The following is a 20,586-nucleotide window of genomic DNA, read 5'->3' as shown; positions in this document are numbered from 1 at the left end:
ACATCAGTGCCTCACCAGCCATAAACCTCACCGCACATCACTGGAATATATAATGGCCCAGATTTAGTAATGCCTTGATATATTCTTATTTGAAAACTTTACCATCCAAGCTTTTAAAACTGAATGAAACACTGTATTTATTTTTTCCTTAACAGAACATAAATATACACAATAAACTTAATATTTCTATAGAAAGTCCTTTCAAATCAAATTAGGTTCACAGTATATTTTGAAACCAATATAGTTCACCATTGAAAGTCATGTTCAACAATTCCCAAATTTTATCAATACAGATTGAAAATCGTGAACCACCTGCTACATCTACCTTAATCAAAAGGTTACCAGTGAAAGTGTTATAATAGAGGAAATTTTGAACCAGAAAAACTAGGTTTCAGAGCATTTGGATGATTTTATCCTGAATTCAAAAGCAACACATTTATTCTCTTCAAGAGAAAATTGTTTAAACAATGTATACTATCAATGTTGAAAATGGTTGAAAAATGTTAAATGGAAAAGCAGTACAGACGATGAACATTATACAAAGAAACATGGAATAGGCAAATGCTCAATAAAGCAAGACATAAAACATAAAATCTTAGGAAGGGGTTTTCTAGTCCCATTTCTTGTCCAATTTCTTATACCATCATCCAGGTCAAATGGTTGTCCATTCTGTTTTTGAAAACTTCCAATGATAGAGTGCCCACAACTCCATGAGGCAAGCAATTCCACTGATTAATTGTTTTTACTGTCAGAAAATTTCTTCTTACTTCTAGGTTGGATCTGTCTTTAACAAACTTCCACCCATTACTTCTTGTCCTGCCTTGGAAAATAAGGCAGTGCTTGGTGCTTTGGAGAATAAATCAACCCCCTCTTCTCTGTGACAGCCCCTCAGGTACTGGAAGACAACTATCATGTCTCCCTAATCCTACTCTTCAATAGACTAAACATAAAAATGACTCAGCAGATAAATCCCTGAAATATATTCAATTATGATGACCCAGTTGGTACATTGGAGAAAAAGAATGGTGGTGGGAATTTTACATAATCAAAATTACATTTACAAAGTCAAAAGAAATGGACTTATCAACTGATAATGATATGTGACATAATGAAGCTGATAGGTTCAAGAAAATGACAATTGACTAGTTATTTTGTATAAAAAAACCTAAACAGATCAGTGTTGACAACAATTCTACAGGATGAAGTTCAGTTCAAAAGTTGTAACTTTGCCAAAATAGTTATGTTTTCTTAAGGTACAATTTAAAGATTATAATACATATTGGGTTTCCTCAAAGAAAGTATATTCAGGTTTAGTCATATGTAGAGTTAGACACACTGAAGTCAACATTGATTTCAGGGTGTCTATTCTAAGCATACAACTTGAACCTAACTCAGAGTCATTGCTATGGATTTGTGGCATGGTAATGCTCATTTACATTTTACTTGTTGCTACATATTACAATAGATATAATAATTGCCATATTTGAAGACAAGAATTTTTCCTGGTATTGAATAGAGTTCCCCAACCTTGCTTGTACAATAGTTGTTTGAGATAACCATTCTTTGCTTGTTTCATGAAATAGAATGAATAATGTCTTCATTTTTGAGCATTAGTGTTAAAAACACTTTCATGCCTTTGCAAACATGTTCTCATCACATCCAATCCATCCTTATGGCCATTTAATAGAGATCTTCCTGATGTCCTGGTAGACAATATACTTTCCCTTCTAGTCTCTGAACTATCACTCAGTAGCACCTTCCGTACTACTACCTGCATGGATTTCTGATAAAACTCTTTGGATGCAAAGTAGTAAATGAATGGATCTATGCAATTGTTGAGACAACTAAGGCACAAGGTGAGTTTGTAAATATGATAGTAACCCTCTTTATTTGTGAGACGGCTGACCATGTGCACCAATAGGATAAAATTGTTGGGTGCAAAACAAATGATGAAAACCAAGAGCACTATTATAGCCAAGTAGACTGACCGTGTCTTCTGCCCATTGCCACACTTGTGAGAAGCCTTAATAAGCTTCCAAATAATGGCAGTGTAGCAAGCAACTGTAACTGTGAATGGAAGCAAGAAAAAGAAAATAAAGGGCAGCAGGAGGAAAGCTGCCCATGCATGAATATCGGGAAGCATATTCCATGTAAGGACATCAAAACAGGTTGTAATGTTCAGCTCTTCTACGTAAAAAGTCAGGTCATTTGAGGCAAGGGGCCACAAGGACAATAGTACAAAAAACCACATTACAATGCAGGTGGCAATTGCATATCTCTTTTTTCTCCATTTTTGGGATGTCAGTGGGTGCACTACACCCAAATAGCGCTCAAAGCTGATGAAGGTCATAGTCAATATGGAGGAATACATGTTTGCATAAAACATTATTGTGACGTAGCTGCACAGCTGTATGCCGTAAGACCAGTTGTTCTTCTTCACGTGGTATATAATCTGAAGGGGAAGACAGGAGGCCAGTGCAAGATCCGTGAGGCTGAGGTTAATCATGAGAAGAATTGATGGTGTTTTGGGTTTGATATGAAAGAAGAGAATCCAGAGTGAGAAAGTATTTCCAGGGATACTGATGATAACAACTAGCGAATACACAGTTGGTAAGATGATCATAATATCAGAATTCTTAAGCATGTCCACTGTTGCATTATCCAGTGACGTATTATTAAACATTTTCTATATTTGATTTTTTCTTCTTGAAAATTTGAAAGATGTATCTCACAGCTTAAATTTGTACCCTATAAAATAGAAACACACAGAAAAGAGGTCAATGAAAATGCAAATTCTATGGAGCACTTTCTCATATGTCATGTACACCTTTCTAAAGACCGTCACATATTTCTTTCTAAAGATATTTACTAAATTAACTAGTCAGTCTACTGTTTTTTTTTACTACATTTATTCAAAATATCTGTTAAGTACCTCAAAATTAAATTTCCCAAGCATTTGTACATTGCATGGTAGCATTGCAACAGATCAATAGCATTCAACAAAATATAATAAAACAATGATATAGATTATAAAGATGAAAACTATGGAAAGAAGGGGGGAATTTAAATGGAACATTTTTTAAAATTAAAAATACTATGTAAATAAGGTAAGAGAAACACCCAACTCTGGCCCCAGAAGTAAGACAAGGATAATCATGGCAAACTCATTTTTAAAAGCCTCTCACTCTTCTGGTATCTCTTTGGATTTTGGATTAAATGGATATTTTAAGAAGACTTCCTGAAGATACAGTAGCTTCAGATTATGTCCATTTAGTGGTTGGCATTCAATTAGGTACCATTGTCCATGGACATCAGTGTGGTCCCAAATACTTCTTTAGTGCTTTCATATACTCAACTCCCTATTTTATTAAACTAAACTAAAATAAAAAATAGGAAGTAGATATGTTGCAAGACAATAGTTTTTTGCATTATATTTATTTACAGGAATGTCTTTTGCTCCACAAAAGTTCTAATAGGATGGTTCATGCTAGCTTGAATTCTGACATATAGTTGTTTTGTATCTGGATGTTCATTATGATAGCTGTCTTGTGAATGGGCACTGTAGACATACAGTCAAAATTCTAGATGTGCCACTGTGCACCTTCTGATGCAAACCCAGCATCTTGAATTATGCCGGAGGACAATAAAAACCAGTGAAAATGAAAAAGTCAATAACAAAAACAACAACAATAGCAAATAACAACAACAACAACAATGATAATACCTCTGGAGAACGAAGCTTATAGCTAATGAAGAAGTACTGGGGGAAGTTGAAATTAAACGATGAATTTTCCAGGGCGATTCCCTTTCACCCCTACTTTTTATACTCTCAATGCTACCACTGACAACCATTTTGAAGAAGGTGAACTGTGGATACGAACTTGCAAAGAAAGGATTGAAAATCTCGCACTTGGTGTACATGGACGATTTGAAGCTGTTTGGTAAAACAAAAGCTGAACTGAATTTATTAATTAAAAGCACAAAAGAATTTAGCCAAGACATTGGTATGCAGTTTGGAATTGACAAATGTGCAACAATGGCAACCAAAGCAAAATTTCACAAACTGACTACCTACAACACCATGACCGCGTTGCTAAGATCATTCACTGGAAATTGTGCCAAAAGTTTGGATTTGAGTACAGCAAAAACCACTGGGACCATCAGGTTGAGATGGTTTTAGAGAATGAAAAAATCAAGATTTTGTGGGACTTCAAAATCCAGACTGACAGGCACTTGGCCTCAAAATAGAGAATACTTTTGCTAAGCATGTATAGAACTTCCTTTTTTATAGATCAGATCATGTGCATACTAGCTGATTAAAATTTGAAAAGCAAATTAATATATATTTGCTAATGTCTAGAAGTGAGAGCACTTCCCTTTTCATCACAAGATAAAAACCACTGGGAACATCAGATACAGATGGTTTTAGAGAATGAGAAAATCAAGATCTTGTGGGACTTCAGAATCCAGACTGACAGGCACTTGGCCCACAACACACCTGACACAATGTAGTCGAAAAGAAAAAAGTATGGTTCATTGACATTGCAATACCTGGAGATACACGAATCGAAGATAAACAGCAAGAAAAAATCACAAAGTACTGGGACATGCAAATTGAAGTTGATCGACTGTGGAAAAAGAAATCGTATGTTCTCCTGATTGTATTTGGAGTCCTTGGAGCAATACCTAAAGGGGTACCTCGCTATTTGGGAATTTTAAATTTATCAGACTTGAACATTCTGATTCTACAAAAAAACACCCTACTTGGAACAGCTTATATCCTCTGACGTTACCTTAATAGTTCCTAGGTCCTTGGTTAGGACTCGAGCTGTTGAGCTACCAACCAGCCCCAAAGGCTGTGAATCTCACCAATTTAGCCAAGACATTGGTATGCAGTCTGGAATTGACAAATGTGCAACAATTGCAACCAAAGCAGGCAAGGTCATAGAAGATGATGGAATAGAACTTGACAATGAAGAAATGATAAAGGCAGTAAAACCAGAAGAAGGCTATAAGTACTTGGGGATTTTAGAGGCCTCTGACTTAATGCATAATAAAGTCAATGAATTAACCTCAGCCAAGTACATTCAACGAATTCACAAGATATTAAAGTCCAAATTGAATGGAGGAAACATAAAAGCCATAAATACCTGGGCTATATCTGTGATTCGATACTCTGCAGGAATAATTGACTGGACCTAGATGGAGTTGGACAATTTGGACAGAAAAACAAGGAAGCCTATGACAATGAATCATGCTTTGCCCCCTAAAAGTGATGTTGATAGAATATATCTACCAAGAGCAGGATGGTTGAGGACTCCTACAAGTAAACAGACCGTGGAAGAAGAAAAACACAGCTTGAATGATTACATCCAGAAAAGTGAAGAACCAATGATTAAGGAAGTAAATAAAGGAGGCCTTTTGAAGACAACTAAGTCAAAAGCTGAATATAAGAAAGAAGTAATTGAGAAGAGAGCTGAACATTGGAAAAGCAAAGCTATGCATGGCCAATATTTGAAAAGTATTGAAGGCAAAGTTGACCAAAAACTAACTTGGAACTGGTTAAGATCAGGAGCACTGAAAAAAGAAACAGAAGGCTTTATTTTGGCAGCTCAAGAACAAGCGTTAGCCACAAACTGCATGAAGGCAAAAATTCAACATATTAAAACCAACAGCAAATGTCGCCTCTGTAATGAGAAAGATTAGACAGTCGACCACTTGATCAGTGGGTATAGCAAAATTTCACAAACTGACTACTTACAACGCCATGACCGCGTTGCTAAGATTATTCACTGGAAATTGTGCCAAAAGTTTGGATTTGAGTACAGCAAAAACCACTGGGACCATCAGGTTGAGATGGTTTTAGAGAATGAGAAAGTCAAGATTTTGTGGGACTTCAAAATCCAGACTGACAGGCACTTGGCCTCAAAATAGAGAATACTTTTGCTAAGCATGTATAGAACTTCCTTTTTTATAGATCAGATCATGTGCATACTAGCTGATTAAAATTTGAAAAGCAAATTAATATATATTTGCTAATGTCTAGAAGTGAGAGCACTTCCCTTTTCATCACAAGATAAAAAGCAAAACGCAAATGGTTGACTGCCACAGAAAAACAAGTCATGGCATGTCAAAGAAGAAATTGCCATGCATTTTACAACTAATTACATACTGTATGTATATCATGCATGTACAGAGCATACAGAATATACAGTGGATTATAATATTCTATTTCAGGATTATGCAGAACTCAGGAAAAAAGAATATGAAGTTGTAAGCCAGAGAAGTTATAAAGTAGGTTACCAGTTGTTGTAGTACTTATGCCAAAAATGAGTATTATTCACTCTCTGTAGTTGATTCATTCTGACACATTTTGGCCCACATGCTTCAAGGGCAACCAAAGTTCTAATAGTTCTATTATTGTTTCAACCCAATATTTGATCACTTTGGCTCAGGAGTATTTTGGCGAAAGATGTAGAAGCAATGTTGTAGATACAGATCAGTTATTTTCAGTCAAAGAAGGATATTCATCCATTTATTTAGAATTTGATACATAAAATATGTCTATACAACAGGCATCAGAGGAAATTCAGAATAAAATAAGCCCGATGTTGCCCTTCTGTGAAGTTTAGACCTCCAAAAACCTGGAGAAGTTTAAGAAGCACCTTATGGCACCATCACAACTGCAGAAGTGATTTAGAAAACAAGCAACATAGTTCAATTGTGGGAAATCCATCTGGGTATACACTTAGACAAGGTGTAGTTCTAAGAATGTACACCATATAAGGAAAGTACCAGACAGGAATGAATAAAAACCTATTTCTTTTATTAGGAATAATTCCATGTGGAGAGATCCTTGGACAACCAATAAAAATACATTATTTATCTACTCCAACATTTTTTGGTACAGACTTTCTGTGAAAAGGAGAAAAAAGATGACACGAGAAAACATGGGTAGATTACACCTGAGAAATAGTGTTATTGGCCCCATCTGCTAAACTATGTATGAGAAAGGATGTTGTTTGCTGTGGGGATGGCAGTTAAAGTTTTCTGTTTCAGTTTCTGGACAGCTGCTAGGGTTCGAAGGAGACAAACAAGCTGAAGCTGAACCCGAGTAGGGTGGAGCTGACGTTTCTTCATCAGGATCACTCATGTGCTTCAGGGTAGTATTTCAAAGATAAAGCAAGTCTTGAGGATACTCTCAAATTTTTTAATAAGTCGCATCTACTCCTTTATATACATGCTCTCTAAATCAGCCAAATTATTACTAAATTCTCACATTCATCTATTTCTCAATAATATGCTTAAGAAGCAAACATCTGCTTTGCATATCCCTTCCTAGCTAAAAACCTAACTACATTTCCCAAATGATGTTGTCACCACATCTACTCTTTGAATCAGCAGATAAGATTACACCTTCCCAGGTAGACTAATTAACCTCTCCATCATTTTTGCATTCCTTTCTGTTACATTTCCTTTTGTACAGTCTTCCATTTATCAGTTACAGAGGCATACACATATATGAAATATACACATGTATGAAAGACGTTGTAGAGTCACTTTGTAAGCAAATAGGACCCATGTTTTAATCTTTAATATAAAATCTTAATTCTTGTTATAACATCTTTAACTGCAGTCTTATCATATTTCAAGATCTTTCAGATATTTTACTTTAGTTTCATTTCTGTTTTTTCTGAGATGATAACATATATAGATATAACAACTGCCAAGGTCAGCTACAATAGTTGGGCTTATATACAACAATAAATGATGAAAATCAAATCTTGTTAAAGCTATGCTTATGCATCAATCTCTTTAAAATATTTTTTCTTTACATTGCATGTACACTTACCGATCTGGATTTTATTTGTTTCTTTATATGCAGCCAATTTACTTGTAGTAATAAAGTCAGAGGGTGGAGAGATAACCACATCACATTTTTCTCTATAAACTGTCTTCTGAAAAAGGAAAGTCCTTTATTTTAGAAAGAGTGGTATTTTTTTATTTGTTTTTGGAAGTATGGGTACATGTAAAAAACTTGTGGTAAGGCACATCATTAGCACACCACAAATCTTGAAAGGCTAAGTAAAGATTTGGAACTTCACAAAAGGGACTGCAGGAGGAAGACTTTACAAAAAAAACAATGAGGTAAAACAACTATGTAATTGCTGAGTTGATTATATCACGGAAACTAAGAGACATTAGAATAACTCCAATAAGGTTAAGATAGCATGGCTATTTGTTAGGATCAATTTGTTAATCTGTTAAAAACGTTTTTTTCACCACAGATCCCCTTTAAATACTTTTTGTGACCATGAGCCATGGCCACAGACCACCAAGATTTAACTCAAGATTTAAATCATAATATTACTTCAAGCTTTCACAGACCCCCTTGTGATGACATTATGGACTCTCAGGGTCCACAGACCACAGGTTGACAACCACTGATTTAAAACATCTGGAGATCATTAGAGTAAATATCTCTCTAGCCTAAAGAAAAAGATAATACTGTAAGAAAATCAGTTTGACACTATTGAATAAGACTCTGCCCCACAATTAAGCTTCTTAATTGCCAGCCAGGATTCAAACAGAGATGGTGTTATCTGTGACCATCCAGATCAGTGGTAGGTTCCTACTGGTTTGGACTGGTTCGGGCAAACCGGTAATGGTTTAGCAGCTGGGTTGCTGGAACCGGCAGCAACCCATGCCCTTGGACCGGTTCCCTGGTCATCGCCACCATCTTGTTTTTCAGTTCTTGTGCATGCACAGAACAATTTCTATTGCAGTGTTCATGCATGCACACAAAGCGAACTGGAAGTAGTGCCAGCCGGAACCCACCCCTGATCCAGATGTGGTTAACTGACATATTCTATGCTTGGTACATGATTCATTCATGGGGGGAGCACTGATTCCCCACTCAAAGTCTAAAATATTGGTGATACAAATCAGAGGTGGGTTGCCATTTTTTTTACTACCGTTTTGGGCGCACAATGTTTCTATGCATGCGCAGAAGCGTCCAAGTGGGTAGGCGGAGCCTCCTGCCACTGCTACTACCTATACTGGGACAAACCCGCAGCAACCCACCTCTGATATAAATGCAAAAATGTTAGAATTTTCGTATCCCCTCCTGTGTGTTTTGCCTACTATAACTCTGCAGATTTTATCCATCCATGGTGACGTTAAAACAAAATCACATATGGCGTTACCAATTTAGGCTAAAAGTATTTATGCACAACTTCCCTGGAGTAATATGTGCTGGAGGCAAATTTTGTCTGGTTCAATATTATTATATAACTATTAATTAAATTTATATGCTGCCCATCTCATTCTAAAAAGTGAATCAATATAAGCAGAAATTTGTTAAAGAACTATTTACTATTGGGTTTTTTTCCCTCATCCACTCAAATTATGCCTCTACTCAAAGTTTTCTTACACATCTTTTCTTTTTTTTAAAAATACCCCACCAGAGTGTTAGTAAAATATTTATTTTTGTGTGATATAGTGCTAGCCTCAAAATAGATAAACTATTTCATTCTAGGACAGTTCTCATGATTAACCCACCGGAATAAATATTGCAAAACAAAAAATGTTCACAGAAATGGATGAGTTCGCAACTGTCTCTGTGGCAATGTTGTTATCAGCAATATCTCAACAACAACCTTTTTATCTCTTCTGCCAGTCTAATGAAGAATATTCTGCTTCCCCTCCCCCTTCACACTTCAAGCCATTTTAAAAAAAGATCTAGTGGTTCAAGCTTGGCTAATCTGCACATTGCATCACTGCACGCAAGCAGTTTACCATGTGAAAGTAACTGCTGGGTGACATGATTTTATTGTAACTTTCATGTGGTAGTTGTGTGCTTTCTTTCTTCAAAATGCACACAACTTGTAAACATGCTAAAACTGTGAAACAGAAGCCAGAAGAAATGAGGAAGTGGTGGAAATGATTTGCATGAAAGGGTTGTGGGACTGGAGGGGGCACATTGCTGAAACACACATTTGAAGGTAGCCTCCAAATCTTGTAACCAATTCCATGTGATATATCAGACTGCACAACTGCTTCAGGAATAAGGGCTCTCTTAAATTGGGCATTGCATTCCCAAATTTTGGTCAAAGAGGAAGTTGACAACTAGCCAACAGAAATAGTCACTTCTTTGCACTTAAATTTTATTTTATTATTCAATTAAGTCAATATAATTAACACAATTGCCTCCACTATAATTAATAATTTGCTTCTGTCATATTAAAAATGACAATTTGAACAAAACCTTTAGAGATTTTAAGAATGATAGGACCCTGAAGCAGCAGTTTATCCTGTAATAGATGGCTAGGCAAAAATGTGAACTTTAAAAAAATAATACTTTACAGAAACTTTTCTTTCCAAAGGTCTTTCAGGAATATTGATTTGGAATTCCTGTTATTTATAGACAAGAATGGCTAATGACATCTACCTGAGGATTACCCAACCAAATGTCATTTATGTATGACTTCTGAAGAAATCTCTTATTATTTTAATGACCCAAAGGTGCTTTTTCAGAAGGCAACTGGACTCTATTTTTCCTTGAAGACATTTTGCTTCTCATCCAAGAAGCTTCTTCAGTTCTGACTGAATGATAGGGGGTGGAATGATTTACATTCCTTGCATTCCACGCTTGCCATTCAGTCAGAACTGAAGAAGTTCCAGTTGTCTTTTGAAAAAGCACCTTTGACCTGGATAACTGAGAATCTTCATACATTATTTTAATTAAACAGCATATCAGAGCAACAGTGTAATGACTTCTTCAAAGAGAAAATCTTTATCATCACTGTTGTTGCCATCATCATTATCATCTGCATTGCTGTAGTGTCTGAATAGTCATGGAATGGGAATCCCCTGTCTGAAATCATTGCCTACAATAATTGAAATGAAAATTATAATGCCCAGACTGGAATAATAATAATAATAATAATAATAATAATAATAATAATAATAGACAAACACAGTCCGAGTATTCCGCACCGATTTTTCAATGCAGTTTGGCATGGAAAAATGCGTCACTGTATCCATAAAAAGGGGCAAAATCACTGCATGTGAGGGAATTGAAATGCCCAATGGCCAACTAATTAAATGCAAAGAAAATGAAGCCTACAAATACTTAGGCATTCTGCAGTTGGATAACATCAAGCATGGAGAAGTAAAAATTATTGTCAGGCGAGAGTACACTAACAGAGTTAGGAAAATTTTGAAATCTAAATTGAATGGTGGAAATACAATCAAGGCCATAAATACCTGGGCAATACCAGTTATAAGATACACAGCTGGTATAGTTAACTGGACACAAGCTGATTTGGACATTTAGGACCGAAAAACCAGGAAACTAATGACAATGCACTACAGTTTACATCCACGTGGTGATACTGATAGACTTTACCTGCCTCGAAAATCAGGTGGCAGAGGATTATTACAAGTGAAGCAAACAGTTGAAGAAGAAAAACATGGACTGGCTGATTATTTAAAAGAAAGTCAAGAACATCTATTAATCGAAGTAAAGAACAAAAATGTACTGAAGGCCCAACAGATGAAACAAGAATACAGAAAAGATGTGATAAAATCAAGAATGGAGAGTTGGCAGAACAAAGCACTGCATGGCCAATTTCTGGAAAAAATAAAAGATAAAGTGGACAGTGAACAAACTTGGTTATGGTTAACAACAGGTACATTAAAGAAAGAAACAGAGTCACTAATCCTGGCTGCGCAAGAACAAGCTATCTGCACAAATGCCATTAAGGCCAAAATCGAAAAATCCTCTGATGATGCCAAATGCAGACTTTGCAAAGAAGCTGATGAAACTGTTGATCACATACTCAGCTGCTGTAAAAAAGTCACGCAGACTGGTTATAAATTGCGGCACAATTCAGTAGTACAAATGATCCATTGGAATTTGTGCAAAAATTATAATATTAAAACAGCAACAAACTGGTGGGAAAATAAGCCTGAAAAAGTAACCGAAAATCAGATGGTCAAGATTTTGTGGGATTTCCGAATACAAACGGACAAAATACTGGCGCATAATACACCAGACATCACACTGGTTGAGAAAAATAAGGTCACAATCGTAGACATCGCAATACCAGGTGATAGCAGGGTCGCCGAGAAGGAACATGAAAAAATCGCAAAATACCAGGACTTAAAAATCAAAATTCAACGACTATGGCGCAAACCAGCAGTGGTAATTCCAGTGGTAATTGGCACACTGGGTGCTATTCCAAAAGTACTGGAATTTCATTTAAAACAGTTAAAAAATGACAAAATCACCATCAGTCAAATGCAAAAAGCCGCACTGCTTGGATCTGCACGCATATTACGAAAATACGTTACTATGTCCTAGGCCCCTGGGTGGGGCCTGACTAGTAACCAATGCCAAATCCGGTGAAACAACTGGCCGTGGTGATACAATTGTATAATAACAATAATAATAATAATAATAATAATAATAATAATAATAATAATAATAACTCCGCCGTTGCCGGTCCCAAGCCCGGATGAGAAAGGAGGAAGGTTGGGATCAGGTTGGCATCTGGTCCCATAAAAAAAACCCCGCCAACCCATACAATATGGTGAAAAAAACGAATAAGAATTCCATACCGCATCGGTCGTCGCGCGGGTTAACAAGGGCCGCGGCGGATGTTGGGGTCCCTGGACATCCGTCGACAAGTGGGCTACAAGTGGACCAGCCAACAAAACGACAAAAATATAGTGCAGATGAAAACCGTGCCATAATGGCCTGTTACTACAACTCAGAGCCAGAAAAAAGAGGATATTTAAAGCGAATGTATGAATTATGGAAACAACAATATCCAGATTCAAATGTTAGTGAACAACGACTAGCAGATCAAAGGCGATTTATTATACGGAATAAAGTGTTTAGTGAAGTTGAACATGAGGAAATTCAGGCAAATTGCAAAACCCAAAAAACAATATCACAAGCGGAAATAACTGATATTCAAGACACAACTAAAGACACTATAGTAGAACTCCCAGAAGAAGCTCTCGGGGAGGAAATAACATCACCACCACTAGAACCAGTTATCACTGAACCAACTGATGAACTAACTCAAAAACAAAAAGAATTGAAGGATAAGATCATGGAGCATTTTCTGCTTAATGAGGAAAGGCAACGTTTACCATCACTAAAAACTGTGCCTAAGAAAATTTTGGCCCCTATCATGAAAATGGTTAATGCAGTGTTTTCAACAATTGAACCGGGATCCATCTTGGAAACAAACCAGTTAATGTACAGCGCAGCTGTAATAGTCACTAATGAACTAGGCATTAAAATTAAAGTACCTAGTCACACAACAGAAAAAGCATCAAAGCCAAAGTGGAAAATCCGTCTAGAACAAAAATCAAAAAATTAAGGGCAGATGCTAGTAACTTAAAGAACATGCATGAGCAACGGCTTAAAAACAACAAAATCATAGATCGGCTAATCAGAAGATATAGATTGGATACAAGAAACATCAATGAAGCTGTAGAGATTGTAAAACAGCAGATAACAGCAACAGCTAGAAAAATTGAAAGATATGAGGCACGAATCATCCAATATAAACAAAATCAGCAATTTCGATCAGACCAACGGCGTTTTTATCAAAGTCTTAATGTGAATGGTGACACCAAAAGTGAAAAACCAGAAAAGCAGGCCACAGTTGAATTCTGGAAAGAATTGTGGGAAAATGCAAAGGACTACAACAAGGAAGCAAAGTGGATACATGACTTTGAGAAAAGCATTGGCAACAAACAAATGCAAGTATTAGAAATAACAACTGAGATGATCAAAAATCGAGTTAAAAAGGTAAAGAATTGGACATCACCTGGAAAGGACCAATTACATGGTTTCTGGCTCAAATATCTGACCAGTTTACATGCAATATTAGCCAGGCAACTGAATGAAATTTTACAAAAGGGCCAAATTGATGAATGGTTGACAACTGGAAAAACATACTTGATTCAGAAAGATCCAACTAAAGGAACAACACCTGAAAACTATAGACCAATAACATGCTTACCAACAACCTTCAAATTACTCACAGGCATTATTGCAGATAACATGATGGATTATTTGGAAACAAACAACATCTTGCCAGTAGAGCAAAAAGGCAACAAAAGAAGGAGCAGGGGCACAAAAGATCAGCTTCTAATTGATAAAATGATATTAGAAAATTGTAAGAACAGAAAAACGAACTTGAATATGGTCTGGATTGATTACAAAAAGGCATTTGACTCACTGCCACATAGTTGGATCATAAAATGCTTAGAAACAGCTGGCATTAGCAAAAATATTACATCCTTTACTGAAAAGGCAATGAAACAATGGAGAACTGAGTTGGCAGTAGGGAATGAGAGCTACGGAATGGTTAATATCAAGCGAGGAATTTTCCAGGGTGATTCACTTTCACCTCTTCTCTTCATCGCAATGATCCCACTATCAGTAATCTTAAAAAAAATGAAATTAGGCTACCAAACAGCCAAAAAAGCTGAAAAAATTTCGCATTTACTATATATGGATGATTTGAAACTCTATGGCAAGTCAGAAATAGAAATCCAATCATTGACAAATACAGTCCGAGTATTCAGCACCGATATTTCAATGCAGTTTGGCATGGAAAAATGCGCCACTGTATCCATAAAAAGGGGCAAAATCACTGCATCTGAGGGAATTGAAATGCCCAATGGCCAACTAATTAAATGCAAAGAAAATGAAGCCTACAAATACTTAGGCATTCTGCAGTTGGATAACATCAAGCATGGAGAAGTAAAAACTATTGTCAGGCGAGAGTACACCAACAGAGTTAGGAAAATTTTGAAATCTAAATTGAATGGTGGAAATACAATCAAGGCCATAAATACCTGGGCAATACCAGTTATAAGATACACAGCTGGCATAGTTAACTGGACACAAGCTGATTTGGACCTTTTGGACCGAAAAAACCAGGAAACTAATGACAATGCACTACAGTTTACATCCACGTGGTGATACTGATAGACTATATCTGCCCCGAAAATCAGGTGGCAGAGGATTATTACAAGTGAAGCAAACAGTTGAAGAAGAAAAACATGCACTGGCTGATTATTTAAAAGAAAGTCAAGAACATCTATTAATCGAAGTAAAGAACAAAAATGTACTGAAGGCCCAACAGACAAAACAAGAATACAGAAAAGATGTGATAAAATCAAGAATGGAGAGTTGGCAGAACAAAGCACTGCATGGTCAATTTCTGGAAAAAATAAAAGATAAAGTGGACAGTGAACAAACTTGGTTATGGTTAACAACAGGTACATTAAAGAAAGAAACAGAGTCACTACTCCTGGCTGCGCAAGAACAAGCTATCCGCACAAATGCCATTAAGGCCAAAATCGAAAAATCCTCTGATGATGCCAAATGCAGACTTTGCAAAGAAGCTGATGAAACTGTTGATCACATACTCAGCTGCTGTAAAAAAATCGCGCAGACTGATTATAAATTGCGGCACAATTCAGTAGCACAAATGATCCATTGGAATTTGTGCAAAAATTATAATATTAAAACAGCAACAAACTGGTGGGAACATCAGCCTGAAAAAGTCACTGAAAATCAGATGGTCAAGATCTTGTGGGATTTCCGTATACAAACCGACAAAATACTGGCGCATAATACACCAGACATCACACTGGTTGAGAAAAATAAGGTCACAATCATAGACATCGCAATACCAGGTGATAGCAGGGTCGCCGAGAAGGAACATGAAAAAATCACAAGATACCAGGACTTAAAAATCGAAATTCAACGACTATGGCACAAACCAGCAGTGGTAATTCCAGTGGTAATTGGCACACTGGGTGCTATTCCAAAAGCACTGGAATTACATTTAAAACAGTTAAAAATTGACAAAATCACCATCAGTCAAATGCAAAAAGCCGCACTGCTTGGATCTGCACGCATATTACGAAAATACGTTATGACGTCCTAGGCCCCTGGGTGGAGCCCGACTAGTAACCAATGCCAAATCCGGCGAAACAACTGGCCGCTGTGATACAATTGTACAACAACAATAATAATAATAATAATAATAATAATAATAATAATAATAATAATAATAACAACAACAACAACAACGACAACAATTCAGTAGCACAAATGATCCATTGGAATTTGTGCAAAAATTATAATATTAAAACAGCAACAAACTGGTGGGAACATCAGCCTGAAAAAGTCACCGAAAATCAGATGGTCAAGATCTTGTGGGATTTTCGCATACAAACGGACAAAATACTGGCGCATAATACACCAGACATCACACTGGTTGAGAAAAACAAGGTCACAATCATAGACATCGCAATACCAGGTGATAGCAGGGTCGCCGAGAAGGAACATGAAAAAATCACAAGATACCAGGACTTAAAAATCAAAATTCAACGACTATGGCACAAACCAGCAGTGATAATTCCAGTGGTAATTGGCACACTGGGTGCTATACCAAAAGCACTGGAATTACATTTAAAACAGTTAAAAATTGACAAAATCACCATCAGTCAAATGCAAAAAGCCGCACTGCTTGGATCTGCACGCATATTACGAAAATACATTACGACATCCTAGGCCCCTGGGCGGGGCCCGACTAGTAACCAATGCCAAATCCGGCGAAACAACTGGCTGCTGTGATACAATTGAATAATAATAATAATAGAATGATAATGATCTATTGTCAACTATAGAGTTCTGTTGAGGAAGTACAGTGTCTAGACTCATTTTATCAGATTCATGGCAGAGAAACAGCATTGACCTCTTTGGTGGATGAGCTCTGTTGGGACATGGGCCGGAGGAATGCATCCCTTGGTACTTTTAGATCTCTGTGATTTTTCATTTCGTTGCTCATGGTAATTCCTTAAATAACTAAAAGAGTTGGAGGTTGATGGTGCTGTGCTTCAATTGTTTCACTTCTACTTCAGTGACTTTCCCACCAATTGTTGGTGGGTAAGAAGAAATCAGCCTTGTGGACTTTTGCACTTCTACCAACTTCTGCCAAGTTCTATCACTTCATCTGTTTTACATCTAAATGAAACCACTAGCCGAGGTCATCCATCAATTCAATGAGATACCATCAATACCCAATTACATATCTCCACGTTGGACCAAGCTGGAGATGCAGCGAAGTCTTAAATCGGGGTCTGCAGATTATTTGGATTTTAATAGGATGAAACAGTCTCAAACTGAACCCTAGCAAGATGGAGTTGCCCTCTGTGCAGAAAGAATCTCTCCTTTTCATTTTTGGCGATAACTCTTGAAAAGTGGTACTCCCCTAAGAGTAGATACATGACTTGGGATCTTTCTAGATTCATGGCTACTGCTTAGTAAGCAGATGGAGACTTTCTTCCAGTTTTGGCTGATGTACCTGTAGTAAGGAGCCCTTGCCATAGTAACTTATTTTCTCATAATCATCACTTCATATATTGTTTCATGTTGGTCGATCTTTCTCTCCCTCCCTCCCTCTCTTTTTGTCTGTCAACCCCCCGCCCCACACACACACACAAAGAAATTTACTTCTTCCCTCATGAAAGGGGCGGTTGGATTGAACAAAAAACCACATCCCTGGATCGTGATATAACATAATATCCAAATGAGCTGAAGACAAAGTGGATTTCATATAAGATTCTGATATAATTTATAATTTATGGATTTTATAGGTGTTTATATTTATAGTTATAGTTTATATGACTTCATTGGTTTTTAAGTTTTTGTTCAGATTCTATTTTGTAAACTGCTGTGATAATAAAGTCATTCAAACTGTTCTCAGAGGGCACTAATGTGCTTCTCCACTGAATACATTGTTGGTAACACTGATATGCAACCATTTGTGGTGCAATAGAAGCAGCATTGCCCAGTTTATCAGAGGTGCTGGAAAGCTATATCTCCCTTTATGCTGGATCTGTAATTTATTTTAAGAGTATGCTTGTGACAAACATGAACACATGGAAAATGAGATTCCCTTACACTATCATTCATGAATTTATAAAACCAGAGACTTTTTCAATACACATGGATAGAGTGGAATGCACCACATTATTCCTGGCAGGAAGACAGTGTATAATATCCTCTTTCTTTTTTAGAGAAGCTCTATAGACCAGAAATACAGACTTGAGTACCCTAATGACAGTTTGTTTCTATGCATATCAGCCTAATGATAGAGTCTGAAACAGTGTTTTCTATAGCTGTACTTTTAATTTTCTACAGTCAGAACTTCTGAAACTATTAAGAAAACTGAGTACTGTATATTGTAAAATCATAACATTCCCACAATATTCATTGTATCTTATGGCTTGCTCCTGCCCTGCAAAAATTCCAGCAAATGCTCTAAAGGAAAACAAAATAATAGCCAGTGTTCTCTGCTAGTGTTTCAAAAGAAGAAACTAGTAGTATAGGCAAGCTCTGCATTCTAAAAATGTCTATATAAAAATATACAGGCTTGTGGGAAACTACCCCATAATTGGCTGGGTGAAATTAGCTGGGATCAATAGGATAGGATAGAATATCTATCTGGATCAATATCTATCTGGATCAAAGAATCCCAGTGAACATTTGCCAAGAGCCATATGGAAAAAACAGTCCTGGGAAAGCTTTTAGATAAGGAAGCCGAATTCATTTCGAGTGTCTATGTGAATAGCAATACACAGATACACACAGAGATGAGAGGCCTCTATTATCTGAGATATAAGCAACACAGAGATGAATTTGCCTTGCAAAGTTTAAACATCCTTTTGCCTGATAATTAAAAGCCGCCTCATGTAACAAGACTCCATATGCCTAGGCTGAAATGTAGCACTTTATGTGATTTACAATTCCATACCTCCTCATTTCCCCTTATCAAAGAGTACCTTTTGTCCCTCCTCCCTGCCTTTCTGCCAGGATGTGTAATCAAGAAGTGATTTGTAACATACTGTGAGATCCTTTGTTTGTATTAAACTGCTGACTAGCTTTCTTTGAACTTTCCTAATAAAAAGTGTTCTGGTTTAGCCAGAAACCACCATTTTCACCCAGTCTGCAGTGTGCGTGTGTGTCTCATTGCCAAAGCAGCCTAGGAATTAGAAATTCGTGGAATGGTCCATCGGATTGTGAGAATGCTTGTATCATCAATGCAAGCTCACTCTCACACAGGCTCTCCTTACTTTCATTTCAGTTAATTCAACCAAATATATAAATATCACCCATATGTACATTTCCAAATATGATACAGTATGAGTGCTTGTCTTTAATTTATGAGGTTTTAATCTATTTATCAATTTCCTTCTAACTTTTGTCTTCCCTAGAACAGCAATGTAAAGATAGCTTTGTTTTATCAGATGCCTGTCTCAGATGCAGAAATGTTACTAATGTATTTCTTTCTGCTTTAACTAAAATCCAACATGATTTATAATAATCAATCTATACATTATGTTAGAATATCAGCTGCTTGTAATTTTAATAATAGTTCTGATTACACAGTAGCTACTCTTCCACAACTCTTGCTGATTGCAAATTTTTGTATCACCCGTTTTAAAAATATTTTACAGTTATTTAACTTATCAGTGATGCCCTTTAATTAATAGATACAATGTAATTAAGTATAGCACTATTTGTATTGAATAATAATCCTGAATTATCACACATTGTTCTTAGAATGTATTCTTATATTTTTAAGCAAAACATGACAAATGTATAATAATTACCTGCTGCAGTGTGTGCTGCATTCAACAATGCTTATAATAGGAAGTGAGCTGATTTTGGTTCAGAATAGCTCAGGAAATTACCATACACCACCCCCCATACCCATACACAGTTAACTCTTTCATCATTGATATTATGTAAATAATTCAAGAAGACCCAAAGTGATAACCTCTGATAACCAATATATTTGAGTCCTAATATAAGGGAATAATGTGGACTTTTTTAGAATTTAATACTCTGTTTGTATTTTCCATCTCAAGAAGATATACAGAGTAGTTTAGGAAGAGCGGGAGGAGGAAGAGGAGGAGGAGCTAAGGGGAAACTCTTGTCTCATTTTGTGTAACTTTACAGAACAAACTGATTTAAAAACCAGCTTCTTCATGCTATCTGAACTTGCATAAAGTTCAAACACAAAGAAATATATTAGTACCATTTCTCTCAACCAAGATAGTGAAGTGCTGACTTTTTCCATCCAATTTCTTATCTTTTTAACATTCTGTCTTTGCTGTATTAGAAATGGCCAATCTCAGCACCAGGTGCAGAGTTCTATGATCCTTCAAACTTGGCCATGATAATTAGTTTGATGGGAGGTGTTCAGGAATTTTGGAGGGCTGAAAAAGTATAAGGTGATAAAATATGTTTTTTTAAAAGCATTTAGAAACATTGGGCAAAAGTAATTAAATAATTATTTAAGCAATAAGCATGTGTTTAAATGTATATATTTTAGTTGTTAGGCTTTTATCTTTCAGCTTTCATTTTCAGGTTTGCCCCATAACAACTTTGATGTAGATTATAATGAAAGAGAGTTAGCTTAAGTATATTTGAAGCCAAACAAAACACCTGGCCAATTGTTGGACAATTAGAATACA

General features: G+C 36.4%; 1 protein-coding gene across 1 annotated transcript; it reads right to left on the bottom strand.

The window, feature by feature from the left end:
* Window positions 1-852: 852 nt before the first annotated feature.
* Window positions 853-19,745, bottom strand: P2RY8 (P2Y receptor family member 8). The gene is made up of 2 exons (XM_032226679.1): window positions 19,720-19,745; window positions 853-2,748 (listed from the first exon to the last, which is right to left on the bottom strand). Exon 2 carries the CDS (start codon window positions 2,681-2,683, stop codon window positions 1,598-1,600), a length of 1,086 nt encoding a protein of 361 aa, XP_032082570.1. The 5' UTR covers window positions 2,684-2,748; window positions 19,720-19,745; the 3' UTR covers window positions 853-1,597.
* Between the last annotated feature and the right edge of the window lie 841 nt (window positions 19,746-20,586).

This window comes from Thamnophis elegans, chromosome 11, assembly GCF_009769535.1.
Source record: "Thamnophis elegans isolate rThaEle1 chromosome 11, rThaEle1.pri, whole genome shotgun sequence".
Taxonomy (NCBI): Eukaryota; Metazoa; Chordata; class Lepidosauria; order Squamata; family Colubridae; genus Thamnophis; species Thamnophis elegans.
Note: the sequence above shows the minus strand (reverse complement) of the source record. Positions and strands in the feature narration are given on the sequence as shown.